The sequence below is a fragment of the Saccostrea echinata genome, unplaced genomic scaffold (assembly GCF_033153115.1).
Source record: "Saccostrea echinata isolate AGI-Se365-2 ecotype Australia unplaced genomic scaffold, CSIRO_AGI_Sech_v1 ptg000054l, whole genome shotgun sequence".
NCBI classification, from domain to species: Eukaryota; Metazoa; Mollusca; class Bivalvia; order Ostreida; family Ostreidae; genus Saccostrea; species Saccostrea echinata.
Genome location: NW_026889803.1, coordinates 10,623,249 through 10,638,285, shown reverse-complemented (window position 1 = coordinate 10,638,285; position 15,037 = coordinate 10,623,249). Strand labels below are relative to the sequence as shown.

The 15,037-nt window shown below is 31.5% G+C and overlaps 1 protein-coding gene across 1 annotated transcript; it reads right to left on the bottom strand.

Moving 5' to 3' along the window:
* Positions 1 to 630: 630 nt before the first annotated feature.
* LOC133204606 (uncharacterized) lies at positions 631 to 2,274 on the bottom strand. The gene has a single exon (XM_061340359.1). The coding sequence runs from the start codon at positions 2,272 to 2,274 to the stop codon at positions 631 to 633; it is 1,644 nt and encodes a 547-aa protein (XP_061196343.1).
* Between the last annotated feature and the right edge of the window lie 12,763 nt (positions 2,275 to 15,037).

The window sequence follows — 15,037 nt, the reverse complement described above, 5'->3', positions numbered from 1 at the left end:
GGTAAAAAATAAAACGTTTTCAATTGTCATTATATTTCTAATGTTTAATGCATCTTTCCATGACAAAATTTTTTGATATTATTATTTGAATTTTTATTTTTAAAAAAATTGCTTGTCCCCATAGACTTCAAAGCAATCTTTTTCTACAATCCACACGGAGAAAAATGACCCAAAGGCCATAATTTCTACGAAAACGTGGATCATTTTTCTACGTAGAATATTAACCGGGGGGTCAAATTTCTACATAGAAAAATGATCCCTGGTCAATATTCTACGGAATTACTTTTCGTCGTTACACCGGACAAAATGTGATCAGTAAAGCTCAGTTCATCTTTCAGTCAGGTGAGCTAATCAACAATAACTAAGTGACAAAATTGGACAATATACGAATTTTAATCAGGCTAATAAATTTCTTAGCTTTGTAAATACATATGTACATATACACACTGTCAATAATCTTGCAATGACTTTTAGCTTTATAGCACATACAGTATTACATGTACGCACTGTCATGAACATTAACTTTTGCAATGACTTTATAGATTTGTTTCGCTTTTAATACTACTATATTATTTAAATGTTGTACTTCAACAATGTATCTGAAGGGAAATAACATTTATTGTTGACATGTCATTCCATGTATTTTAGGACTTTTACAGCCCCACTGTCATACTCTCCCACCCAAAGTTGTCCTAGTTTGTCTATACTCAGTCTTCCACAGTAATCCAGACTGCAGAGAAATTTTCCGTCCTGATCAATGATGTGGATACATTCGTTTCCGAAATCTTCTACCAGAATGTTACCCACAGCGTCCGTAACAATGGTAGAAGGTTTAAATTTTTTCTCCATTGTTTGCTCTCCTTTATACCGGTATCGGAGTCTTCCTGTCTTGTTCACCACTGTGACGGTATCGGCATTGCAATCAGAAGCACATATATCCCCGTTGCTATTTTCTGTAACAAAGAGCATCAAGGAACCGCCTTTAAATAGAGGATTTCCATAGTCGTCTTTCTGTATTTCCTGAACTATCTCCTTGTCTTCAAAACGAACAATTTTATATACTTCAGAATTCATTGCAAGTAAACTGACGAGCAGATTTCCTGATTTTGTGGAACAAACTCCAGCAGGTTCCCAATCCTTTGGAACCTTTATCAGTTTGACAGACTTTTCATTTCGGACAACATTAACGTAACTATTCTTCCGATCTGTATAGAGTAATTCTCCTTCCGGTGTTACTGATATATCACTGGGATGTCCTTTCCAACTACTACAACTGGAAACAATTGCCTTTGCCGGGGAACCACGTATGTTGAATAGTTCGATTATTCCATCGTTCTCTCTGGAAATCCAGACCTCCCCTGAATCAAGACAAGCTAAACGATGAATCTTTTCGATTTTGGTACAAAATCTTTTAATTTCAACCGTTTCAGCAAGAAAATTCTTGCCGTCTGTTAAACCAGGATACGTCCTTTTACTTGGTTTTGTAAGGATTTTAGGGCCAGTAACTTCTCCAAACAATGTGCTTATTAGATATGAATCAGTTTTCTTGATAACAAAATTTGGTAGATGTAACTCTACATGTAATGGCATGCTCAGGTACGATCTGAATTGATATTGGACGATTTCTTTCACATTAACTGACTGAAGAATGTTTTTATTCTGTTGTGCTGTTTCTTTTAAGTTCAGGAATGTAGTTTTGTTTTCATTCTGGAACTTTCTTAAATCTTGAATTGCACCTTCTCTCATTTTGTCAATGTCTTTCTTTTTTTCCTTCACAATATCATCAATAACTCGATGGCATTCTTTGCCTTGTTCTGTGACAGATGTTTGCAATTCATCGCATCTAGAAATCAGATCTGCTATTTGGGATTCAATATCCAAGTTGGCTAGTTCAAACTGGCTTATGATACTTTCAAGAACAGTTGTATGTTCTTCTACCTGGTGTTTTTTGGTGGTAACATCGTCAGTAAGATCAGTAACAGCGTGGCCTTTATGAGGCCCTCTCAAACATTTCATGCAAACTGGTGTATCACAATCATGGCAATGGGCAACGCATTTCTCTGTGTTGTGAATTTCGCAATACGGAAAAATAAAATGAAACTTTCTGCTTTGATACTTAACTATTCCATGATATGCTGTCGATGTGACAGTATGTTTTCCGACACAATCTTCACATAAGTTGGTTTTGCAGGGATTACAGTGCAGCAGGGCTGGTCTCTCTTCACATAGACAACAGAGGATGATTTCTTGAGCCATTAGAGGACTGGTGGCCATTACGGTGTCTATATTGTAAAACTTAACTAAAATTAATGAAATAAATGAAGAAATGTTAATTATATAGCAGTACTGCTACAGCATTATTAAACAAATTTATGATTCCGGATTGTCCGGTCGCCGAAAGAATATAGAATAACTGCTGATAGTTAATAAAAGTTTATCTTCTACTACTCAGTATGCCAATCGATCGAATGGCAATGCAATTCTATTAATAACAAGAGGCCCAAGGGCCTTAACGGTCACCGGAGTATAATACAACACTGTAAAGGATTTATAGAAGTACAGTGAAACCTGACTAATCCGACATATACTGGGGGCAAAGTTTTTATCGGAATATAAAGGGTGTCAGGTTACACAGGGTAAATAACATGGAAAATAGTAAAATGGGAATGAAAATAAGGGTGGGAATTCCCAGTGAAACAGATTGCACAGGGTCGGATTAGATAATTTTCACAGTAAAAAATACAACAAAACTAATAAATGGAAATATATTAGCCATTAGCAAGAAAAATATTATGACCAGGGATCAACAAATTTGTTAGTTTAGTACTCATTAAGAAATCATATAAAGTAGATTTTTTTTACTTGTCAGTGCTAATACATTCCCAACCTCGCTTTCAACATACAGACTAGGAAAAAAAACAATATTGCTTAAGCCTTTGTAGTAAACCCATTTCCTCTCACATTGGTCTCTCCGGGTCTTTGAACATATAATGTACAAAAATCAGGTAATTTTGTCTCATTTTCATTTATCTATTATTTTCAAGTCTACCTCATCATTAAAAACTATAAAAGTACTTTTTATATTATACATTAAAATTCTCGTATATAATTATGTAATTCTTTTATTCAATTGACATATCAGATACATTACTAGTATTTACAGTGATTAATCATCATATAGGTTAATTATCATAGGTGAATAGCAAAGGGGAGTAACTTCTATCAGCTGAACACAGATTTTACTATAAGATCAATGGAATGTAAATGTAGTAATTCCTTCAAAATGCCTTACCGTATATACTCGCCTATAAGTCGGTTGTATTTTTTAAGCTTAAATTAGAGGAATTGACCCACTAAAATACCACATTCATTCTACAAAAACACGACCAATTAAGAATTTTTTATATCGCTTACAAATGTACCGTTGTAATATCTTAAATATAAATTTAAAGGTCGATTTCAACTCTAAGACATACACACATGGTTTTGTAAATATTCACCGATATATATGCAGTTAAAGTTTTGATATGAACATAATGTAATGTTGAAAAACGTATTCGACTGCAAATCTTAATGTCGCTTCATTTATTTATGAATTTCAAGATGAAATTTTCAGCTGTAAAATCGTTCCGAATAGATTGCAATGAATGTTAAAAAATGTCTTTTATTCTATATAAAAAGAAATCAAACCACTTCTCGTAAGGAAATGCATAGATCCTTTCATGCAAATTCATAAGCATGTCGGTAAAAATCGATTAACCTCCGTAACGATTTTATTTTAAATTTCACGCATAAAATGCAGATTTCAAAAAGATCTGAAACTTATCTGAAAGTGACCATGGAACCTTATATCATCGATTCTAGTTGCGAGTCAGCTTTTTTAGACGATTACATTTTCGACATAAATGAATTAGACAAAACATTTGTCTCTCTTAAAAATTTAACTTCCGTAACGGTAATTCAGGAAAGTTTTTGCATTAAAGGTATAATTTTTTTTATTATTTTGGGAGCGGAATGCTTTATACTTTTGTTTAATATCCTAAAACAAACTTTGATTTTAACTATTGAAGATAATTTTAACTTTTATTGCTGTGAATTTACTTCCGTAACGATATTTTTCCCGAAAATTTGATTTAAATTCGGATTCATGCGAGACTTCATGAATCATACTTTAGCGTTCTTTACTGAACATCAGAAACGAAAAATTTGTCAAAGTCAGCTTTATTTAAAAAATAATAAGGCTTGATCAAGTATTAACTTCCGTAACATTACATTAAAATCAATGGTATCTTGAAATTGTTGTAAAAAGTTAACGATACCAGATTTGTGGACAATTCTTTGTTTTCAAGTTCACTGATATGCCCTTAAGAGAGTTATGATGTTTATTTTGCTACTTGAAACAATTATTTTTTTTCATGTTTTTTACTCTGAATTGGTCCATTTATCGTAGAATGACTGACCATTCTTTTTATATCTCGCGTAAAAGTCGGATAAAGAGTTTTGGACCAAAGTTTAACTCCAAAAAAACCGACTTATAGGCGAGTATATACGGTAATTATAGAATGTACAAGTGAGACTTTGGTTTCGAAAATTATCTAAACATGTTACCAACTGATCTTAGGTTATATTTGTGTAAATTTTGTTGTGTCAGTCATAACTTGCCAATTGAAGCTGGTAGATTTAATAGTATTGATAGATCTGAGAGACATTGTAACCTCTGACAATGAACTTGGTGATGAGTTTCATTTATTTAAGTGTCTTTTTTTAAGAATAAAAAACAGAAATTTATACGTAGCAGTATTTATATGAACCCAAACACAGTATCTTTTTATGATCTGATGCATACTTCTGATATATATGAACTAATAGGTTTAGCTAGTTTTGTAAAACTGTTCTTAAATTATTTCAGGCCTGAACTTCCTAGAATGTAAACATTAAATGATTTTTTTAACAACTGTCAGTACTGTCCATCACATAGATTTTTTTGTAGTTCATTACGTTAATTGTTCACATGCTGATTTGTTCAATTGTTAAACTTCCATTGTACTTAAATACCCCATGTTGGGGGCTTCAGTGAAATAAAAAAGTTTCAAAGTTTCAATAGAGCCCTGCAAGCACCAAAACACTTGAGCCAGTGGTACAGAATTGCACAAAACTGGTAAAAACCTTGCTCAATACAATTTTATTCTGTTTCCCTCCTGCCCAGGAGAACAAAAAAGGAATTTCAAAACATTAATGCATTTTCACAATATAATAGAGCCCCACTCTAACACCAGAACCCCTGACCTAGGGGCCATGAATTTCACAATTTTCGAAGAGGCACTCTTACTCATCATTAACATGCACTTACTTTATTTGCTTAGTACCTAAGAACAGAGAAGATCGAAGATTTTCAAAGAATCAATGCATTTTTCTCTAGAGTTCCACCCTTACTCCTGAACCCCGGACCTTAGGGCCACGATTTTCTTAATTCAGGTAAAGGACTCGTTGCTTGTTATAATCATGTAAACAGTTTGACTGCTTGATATCCAGGAATTAAGAAGAAGATTGAAAAAAAAGCATTAATTTTGATGGTTTTGGCCCCACCTCGCAGGCCCCAGGGGAGCAGGGAGCATGAAATTCACAATTTTTGCCCCCCCCCCCCTTTGCCCATCTATGCCTTACACCAAAATTGGTTGAAATTGGTTCAGCAGTTTATGAGAAGAAGCTGAAAATGTTTAAAAGTTTACGACCGACGGACAACGAACGACGGCGAACAAAAACAGATAGCAATAGGACACCTCAATGACTCAGGTGACCTAAAAAGCACATAAAAATGTAAATGAGATTAGTTTCTTGTTTATGATTGGAAGATATTGTTCAACAAAAAATCATACAGTTTGGAAAATAATGTTAACTGAAACATTTTAATGCATGATTCTATAAAACAAAATAATAAAGAATTTACCCGTGTGTAATTGACTCCATAATATATACTTTCGTTTTATTTTTATTATTCTATTATTCATATTATCACGTGGTAGAAAACTCCAAATATGGCAACCTCATTGTAAACAAATGTAGATCATTTATATGCAGTGGCCATAAAACAGAATGCCACCATGGATTAACAGTCGGCTTAATGTTTACTCAGATTTGACGGATGCATGTGAACAGATATGCTTGCTAATATTTAGCGTGTTTAGTCTTTGTCCTTGTCCTAGAAATACTCAAAATAGTGTTATTTGATATGTCAGTAACTACAAATTATGAACGAAATACGTCTTTGATTTATTTTACAGCTATATCTTTCTATGTGACACACCGACCTTCTCTTTGTCTACTTACGGAAAGATGACTTTACCAATATCTGAATTACCAATGAACAAATCCTATCTAGATACATAGGAACTATGGTCTTTGAAGAAATAAAATAACAACACAGTCTTTTTGCAAAGGTATTAGAATTTCAACAAAGACTCCTAAAAAGAGTTAATATTACTACAATGTAATTTAAATACACATTTAAAAATCATTATCTTAAAACATTGCAAGGTCAATTGAATTATTGAGGTAATTGACCTTATGTTTTGTCAGAACGTTTTTTATTCATTTGGTATGCTTTTTAATCTACATGTCAATAATTCACAGTTGGATGATCGAAAAAAATTAATTGTAATCTTTATTTTAAAAAAAATCAAAAATACAAAGATAGTATTCCATACATGAATGAGTTTACTGTAAATCATTTTCGGTTTTCTTTATTGACAACACTTTTAAGGCAAAAAATAATACATATAAATTGTGTTTGAAAATAAATGTCAATGTGAAAGTTCAATGAATTAAAAATACAAGAAGCTCATGGGCCACAACGCTCACCTGAATCAATATAGCCCGGCTGTTTATAATCAGCAGATTATTTCTAGTATTTATTCTTATGTAATACTTTTATCCCCGTTGTGACCCCACCCTACCTACAGTCGTTATGTGAGTAAACTTGAATCAACAATATCTGAGGATGCTTCCATATTCATATGACTGATCATGGCTTTGGTGTTCTTGAATTTTAAAGATGTGGCCCGCCCTACCTCTCGGGGTCATTATTTGAACAAATTTGAATCTACATTACTTGAAGATACTTCTTTATCAACATGACTTATCATGGCTTTGCTGTTCCTGAGCAGATTTTTAAAGATTTTTTTTCTCTATATATCCTTAAATATAAATTCATAGGATGATGCTTCAATATCAATATGATTAATCATGGCTGTTCTTGAAAGGAAGCTTTTAAACTATATACTCCTATGTAAAATTTCGATCGCCATTGCGACCCCATCCTGACCCCGAGGGTCATGATTTGACAAATTTGAATCAACACTACTGGAGGATACTTCCATATCAATATACGTATTCATGACTTTATTGTCTTGAGATTTTTGAAGATCTTTTCCTCCATTTTTCCAAGCAAAATTTTGTTCCGTCATTGTGGCCCATCCTACCTCCAGGGGTCATGATTTGAAAAAAAAAAGACCTGAATCTACACTATGTAATGAAGCTTTCACACAAGTTTTGACAACTCTTTTGGCCCGTTAGTTATCGAGAAGAAGATACTTAAAAGATGCCATTATAATTATCTCCCCTTAAAAGAGGACATGGTCCTTTATTTGAACAAAGCTGAATTTCCTTCACTCACGAATGCCTTGTGGCAAGTTTTGTTGAAATTGGCAGAGTGGTTCTGAAGAAGTCGAAAATGTAAAATGTTTACAGACGGACAGACGGACTACGGACAAAATGTGAAAAAAGCTCGCTTGAGCTTTCAGCTCAGGTGAGCTAATAATATTGTTAATTATACTCAAATTCTTGAAAATGTATATACTTTTTTTAATTATTTGAAATAATTGCTTTTGTATTCCATCGTTTTCCTCCTGTTTATGATACAGATGTTTCCTCCGGATTAGGAAACGTACAGTTTTTGCTTCATACATCAATGAAGCAAAAGCATTACGGCACATTGTTAAACTGTTTGAGATATTACATAAATTAAACCAAATAACTCTTATCATATGTGATACAAAGCACCTATGACAAAAACATAATGCTGATATATATTTCCACCGCATAATATCGTTACAATTAATGTTCAAAACCAAACTATGATCCCGATAGAAATAGACTTACTCGAATAACGAAATTTAGCTTGTATCACTCCATTGCACTTTTTAGTTTGTCATCTACATGTACTAACATATTGATTTATACATATATTACGTTAAAGTATAATAAATATTTTATCTAGTGACGCAGTGAAACGAATATACACAGCTTCATAAAGCCTCATCACACACATAATAAAAACGACTGCATAAGAAATTATTTATAACTGTCACATCTTAAAAATGACTTGTCCATGGCTTGTGCTTCTTATGATCAGCGAACGATCGTTAAGTAATCAGCCATTTAGTCGAGTGAATGATGTGTTAGGAGATTCTCTTCTACTACCAGTTTACCAAAAGTATATGGAATGTCTTTGATGCTCAAATGGCTCTTGGCAATATTTTCATATTTGCTCTCCTTCTTTCGATTTTTAATACATTCTAAAAATAAGATTTTAAATACGTGTATTTAAATTTTAAATAAACTCTTTTTTGATACTAATTCAAAATATGAATTTCTTCTTTTTTTATGGGGAGGGGAGGGGGGGGGTGTTGTAGAATGTATTTTTGTTTTTGCTAAAACCGACTTAAATTACGGCCCAACATTACTTCTCATACACGTAATTTATATATGAATAACTTTGAATCATTCTACATTATCCTTTAATAATGCAGGCTTTTTTTGTAATTGCGCATGCGTGTATTTTTCCCTAAAAGTGGGTTGCTGCTATACGGTTTAATAGCCAAATGATATGGAAATGCAGCTGGAATAACAACCATAACAATGGAAAAAAGCAAATTTTTAATAGCTCAATGTGTATTCACAGGTAGGATAATATAAAAATTACATTAATCTTACAATTAATTTGATGCTTAAATAATGTATCTATAAAAGTAGAGTGCAATACCAATGATACATGTAGTCTAATTAACGCTTCCATTTCAGCGAAAGACTTAAACATTCTTTGGCTATATATTTAAGGTATTTCTTTATACGGCGGAGTACCTAGTTACTCTTCTGTATTCTTTTGAGACTTTTTAAGTTGTATTGTTAATAATTATGTATAGTTTTGACAATGAAGACTCTAAGGACCGTACATATAGAAAAGTATCAAACGGAAGACTTAATTTCTGCATTAAGAGTCAACATTGCAATTACCAATTAATATACAGTATGCGCCAGAAGAATGGCAATATGTGAAGAATAATTCAGTTATTTTTAAAACGATATGTTATTTTAAGGATGTCCATCTCTAAACCAGAAACAAAAGCTATTGAAATTGGCAGTTATTTGAATAGTCTCAAATGAAGCTTAAGACTAAAATCTTTGCATAGCAAAATTTTCATTTCATTTATTCTTAATATGATTCAAGGTAGTATGAAGTCTGAAACAGTCTTTGAATAATTAATCTGTTCTTTATAAAAGGAAAAAAGATTTACATTTCTTAAAAAGAGAAATCAATTTTATTTTAAACCTGTCTCATATACCTATGCTTATTAGCAGGAAATTAAAAATGGATATTGATCTTTAAACATGTATCTGATTTCTTGGAATGACATCACATGCTATTTACACAATGTATTATATATAATACTTGAAGTGAATAGAAAACTAAAATAACACAAATATCAAAAGCATACTTTTTTTTTTTCAAATGCATGAATACCTATTGCTCTTCTCCTGTAATATAGTTGTTGATCAATTTTCAAGCAGAAAATGTATTATCGATGTTTTATTCACATTTCCTTAAATATATTTGAGATACTGTTGTTTTCCTTATATAACATGATTAACTATTAATGAAAATTGCATGGATATACATGCATTTTTACTAGTACATTGTGTGTTCAGCATTTTATGAGCTGTTGATTTTTGAAAACCCGAGATCTTTTCTCATTATCGATTTTGGACAATGAGTATTTATGATAATGTAAGAACTGAAAACGTAAGACACTTGCTTAAATATTAGACAAATAGCGTAAATATTCATGTCATGACTTCCTGATGGCATCCCATGCTAAACTACATGTATTTTGATCTGAATGAAGAGGTAAGTTTCAAAGTACTTTCTATGAGACGTGAGTCTGATAACTTTGAAATTTAATTGATAAAATAAAATAATTTAATTTTGTTTGTATTCTAGCCTCTGATTGGTTAATATCCAAAAAGGAACACAAATTATTTCTGTATAACCTGGTTTGGTATGGGGACACACCCCCCTGACAACAAGCTGAATCATCTGTATCCATACAATCCTCTCATTTCCAGTCCTCGGGATTCATGGGAAATTCAAGATTTAATAAATGTACCTTTAACTTCAAACAATAATTCGATCTTACCACATGTAAACAAACAACAAGGCTGCTAAGCCTATGTATCAGTTTTTACCTCCCCTTGCTTCCCATCACTTCCGTTACTTCCGTTACTACGGTTGTATTATTGAGCGGCAAATTTGAACTAATAAAAAGCAACGAAATTTTACACCCATAGTTATTTAATGATTTTAAAATTAAATTATAAGGAATGACTCTAATTCTTGGCCAAATTATTCGAGGATAACCTGGTTTGGGCCAGTTTACGCCATTTTATAATCCGCTTCGCGGATTATAAAGCGTAAACTGACCCAAACCAGGTTATACTCGAATAATTTGGCCAAGAATTAGAGTCATTCCTAAAATATTTTTTAAAATGCTATTGATAAAATTAATTATTACATTAGAAATATAATCAAAACTATGTGCGATCTTGTTGCCATGGCAACAAGTGGTCTTTCGTCTGTAAAAGATCATAAGAATTTCAGCCAACGCAAAGAAGGATTTGAAAGATTCAAGACAATATGAACTAGAAGTCTCTGGCGAGACTGTAGCTCAACTTGTTTGTACTAATGGTAAAAGAAGAGAAATGTAACACTTGGACTTTAAAACTCAGGATGTAACAGCAATTAATAGAATGATGGTCCTTGGTTTAGTTTCTTTTTGTGGCAAGATTTAGTGCAGTCAGGCCAAAATTGTTGAACGAATAGCGTTTTTGAAGAAATTGGCACCGGAGATGTGAATCCAAAAACTTTAAAAAAAACTCTATCAAAAACATTTCATGTTATATCTTTCCTGAAAATTTCAAGAAAAACAATCCAGCCGTTTTTTAGAAATCGCACCAACAAAAATCGGTAAGAGGAATAAAAATAATAGGGAAAAGAAACAATAGAATAACAGAAGTGTCTTCCGCTGGAGACAGAAGACCCTAATCATCTCTGATTAAAATTGATAAATTTTGTTAAATTTCTGTGGTGCAATGAATGAAAAATTTTATTCTACCTCTGATCATCTCTTGTGTTGGTAAATAATGTTAGTGCCCCTAATACCATAACTAAAACCTCTATTAATGTTTTCTTATCTATTATCAATTCCGTACCTCCGTATATAATGCAAGTTTAAATGTCAAAGTAAGCCGTCATCTGTAAAAGTCAGTGCTTCTCGCAAAAGTCCATTACCCCATGATGTTTTTTTTTTTTTTTTTTTTTTTTTTTTTTTTTTTTTTTTTTTAAATCCAAATAACATAAATATGCACAACAAGGATAATAACGAACGTTTTGTTGCATCTTAAACACATAGAATAACGTTATTCGATTGATATATTAATGCACCTAAATTATTTTGACTTCAGTAATCAGCTTTCAAGCATGTCGCTGTGCAAGGTTTAGCATAGAGGTGCTACGTGTGAAGACTGGAGCGCAATTCGGGATATTCGACATCTACGCTAATACAACATTGGCTGGCGTTTTCACATCAGAGAACAATGGAATACAATACACTCAATACAAATCAGACATCATCAACGATTGGGAGAATAGAAATATTCAGAAGGTACGATTATTCACATGAAAAATAATTCACCAAAAATTGTCTTCCCTTCATATAAATGAAGTTGGTAGTTAATATACTCTTCATTGGATTGCACGTTTTCTTTTAGTTTTATACTTGAGGAGGTAAATGTACACTCCTAAGCATTTGAATTCCACAGTAGCAAATTTAATATCTTTCAAAACGTTTAATATTAATTAATAAAAACATATACATATTCATAAAAATATTGTGTATATACAACCTAACAATATGTTGTTAAAAGACAAAAAGTCAAATTCTTCTAAAAGAGTTTTCTTGGAAGATATTTTTTTTCTCGTGGAAGCGTATGCATATAAATAAGCCTATCTTAATTTAAAACTGGTTTTTAAACACCTTCTTAAATTAATTTTAGTTGTTATGCATTTAATTGTTCGAATTAAAAAATACACGATTCGATGTTTTAGTAAAATACAGAAAAATTACATTCACAAAAACTTAAGAAAAATAACTTTATTTTTCTCTTTGAAATTTTATTCATATCCTCAACAACTTATATAATTTTTTCTTCATATAAGTACGTAAGACCAACAGTGCCACATGGGCACTTTTTCATTTTCCACACTTTAATCTGAAAATTTTACACTTTAATCTGTAAAATTTACACTTAAAACTGTAAAATTTACATATCAATTTTTAGATTTTACATTTCAATATGTAAAATTTACACATTAATTTGTAAAATATTTACTTTAATCTATAAAGTGTATAATTTAATATCTACATTTTACATTGAATTCAATAAACAATGAATCATGCATGCTGAATTAAAATTTTCGTCTAAATATAAATTCAATTGATGTGAACAGAAAATAAAACACACATGTATTCTCAAAAAATATAATATGTATAATTAACACATAAATCTGTAAAAATCACAATTTATTCTGTAAAATTTACATTTCAATTTGTAAAATTAATCTGTATAATTCAGACAATTAATTTGGCAACGACACAGTACACGTCGTAAAAAATACGCCTTAAAATTAATTTAAAAAACCATGAATCCTTTAAGCTTAAATTTAAGTTTCAACTTTAGTAAAACAATTAAAGTGGAGAACTATTACTTGTTTGGCTATAGCGCAAATAAATAACCATCTAACGTAAATGATTTAAGTGAGACTATCATAAAAAATATTTGAAAATATTATTATGAATGCATGCAATTAAACAGATTTAAGTGTAAATTTTACCTATTAAAGTATTAAATTCAAAGATTAAAGTGTGGAAAATTAAAATAAAAATATAAAAAATGTCAATCTGGCACTAATACACTTCCGTATTAATCCTTTTTTAAAATAAAATTTAGAATTTATTCTGTAAATTTTACACTTCAATCTGTAAAATTAACACGTTAGTCTAGATATTTAAACATCTATTCCCAAATGTTATAGAAAGAATGGAAGTGTTTAAATCAGTATATTTTACAATTTAATCTGTAAACTTTACACTCTTATCTACAAAATTTACACTCTTATCTGTATATTTATCTTTAAAATCTGTTAATCTGTAAATTGTATACTTTAATCTGAAAATTTTACAATTTAATCTAATAATTTACACAATCCGAAAACCGTATTCCTCCATACCTCTTAAATAAAAACAATTTAAAACTAATAGACTATGCATAAATCCTGCATCCTATGATTAGTCTAACAATTTATGTGCAAAATAGGATCTCCCATGGTTTGTGGTTGGGTATGATAAATCGCGGGGATAAAAACACACAACTCGGTGGATAAAAATCATATCCAACCACAAATCATAAGAGATTCTTTTTATCACATGTTTTATATATTACAATCAATGTTTTACACTGTTTTTTATACATGAATCCACATTATTTTACTTCATCACTTTCACGCAAAACCCAATGTGACGTCACAGTAGTGGAATATGAAAAAAAAAATATCCAATGAGTGATATCCACGGGATAAAAGGGTAAACGTGATAAAATTACTTATCATATTTTAGATGTATGGATATAGCATAAAGTCCTTTTTTTGCTATGGGAAACGTGAAAATATCAAAAAATCCTGTCTCACGAGTGAAATTAATTCCATATTCATCTACAAAACATTGAAATTTCTGTTTATTACATTTTCCTAGATTTTTTTCCTTTGCCTCTGTCTTTTCGTAATGTTCACAGTGTCATAGGCTGTGACGTCATAGTTGAGCGGTTGAGACGTCATAGCTAAGCGATTGCGAGATTGAAAAACGTTGTAAACATGGATTTTTAACGACATATTTGGAAAAACTTTGTCAGTATAACTATTAGTCTCTGTCAGGATGGCTCATTAACTCTATCTTATAACAGGCCGGTGATTTTTTTTAAAAACACTCTTCGTGAAGGGAAGGAAAATCGTAAGTTTTGCCGCACTTCTGATATTCTCACACTGTGAGAATACCATTTTGATATCCTTTTACACTGTGTCAGAATATGACTTTTATTCGATAAATAAATGATCGGACAGATATTTTCAGTTTCCCATAGCATAAAAAGGACTTTTCAATTATACTCATATGGGAGCGGTGTTTTTATACTTTTGTGGAAGAGGGGGGGGGGGTATCATTTTGTGAGCTCTGTGTTCACAGTACCTAAAGTTTTATGACTGCAAACATAAAGAACACAGAACAAGGAAGATTTTAGAAATGCATTCCCCTTATAAAGTGTGAGCACGATTTTCATGCATCGAGAATAATGTCCGTGGCATTTCTTTGATCTCGTCAATAACTGTGGTAGAATTATATATAATATATATTATGTTTAGGCATGGTCTATAGCTGTATACGAATTAGAAGATTAAAACCTTGTGTAATTACAGGTAAAAATAAGCCTAAGCAGACAGAATCAGGTGGAAGCTTTTTTTGAGTTCGATGGAAAAAGTTCAACTAGCATGAACTGGATGTCTAAATCACGACTAGTCAATTCATCATATACAGATCTAGATGCAGCTTCAATACAATATTGTGAAATCAGGTGATTTTATGAACATAATAATTGT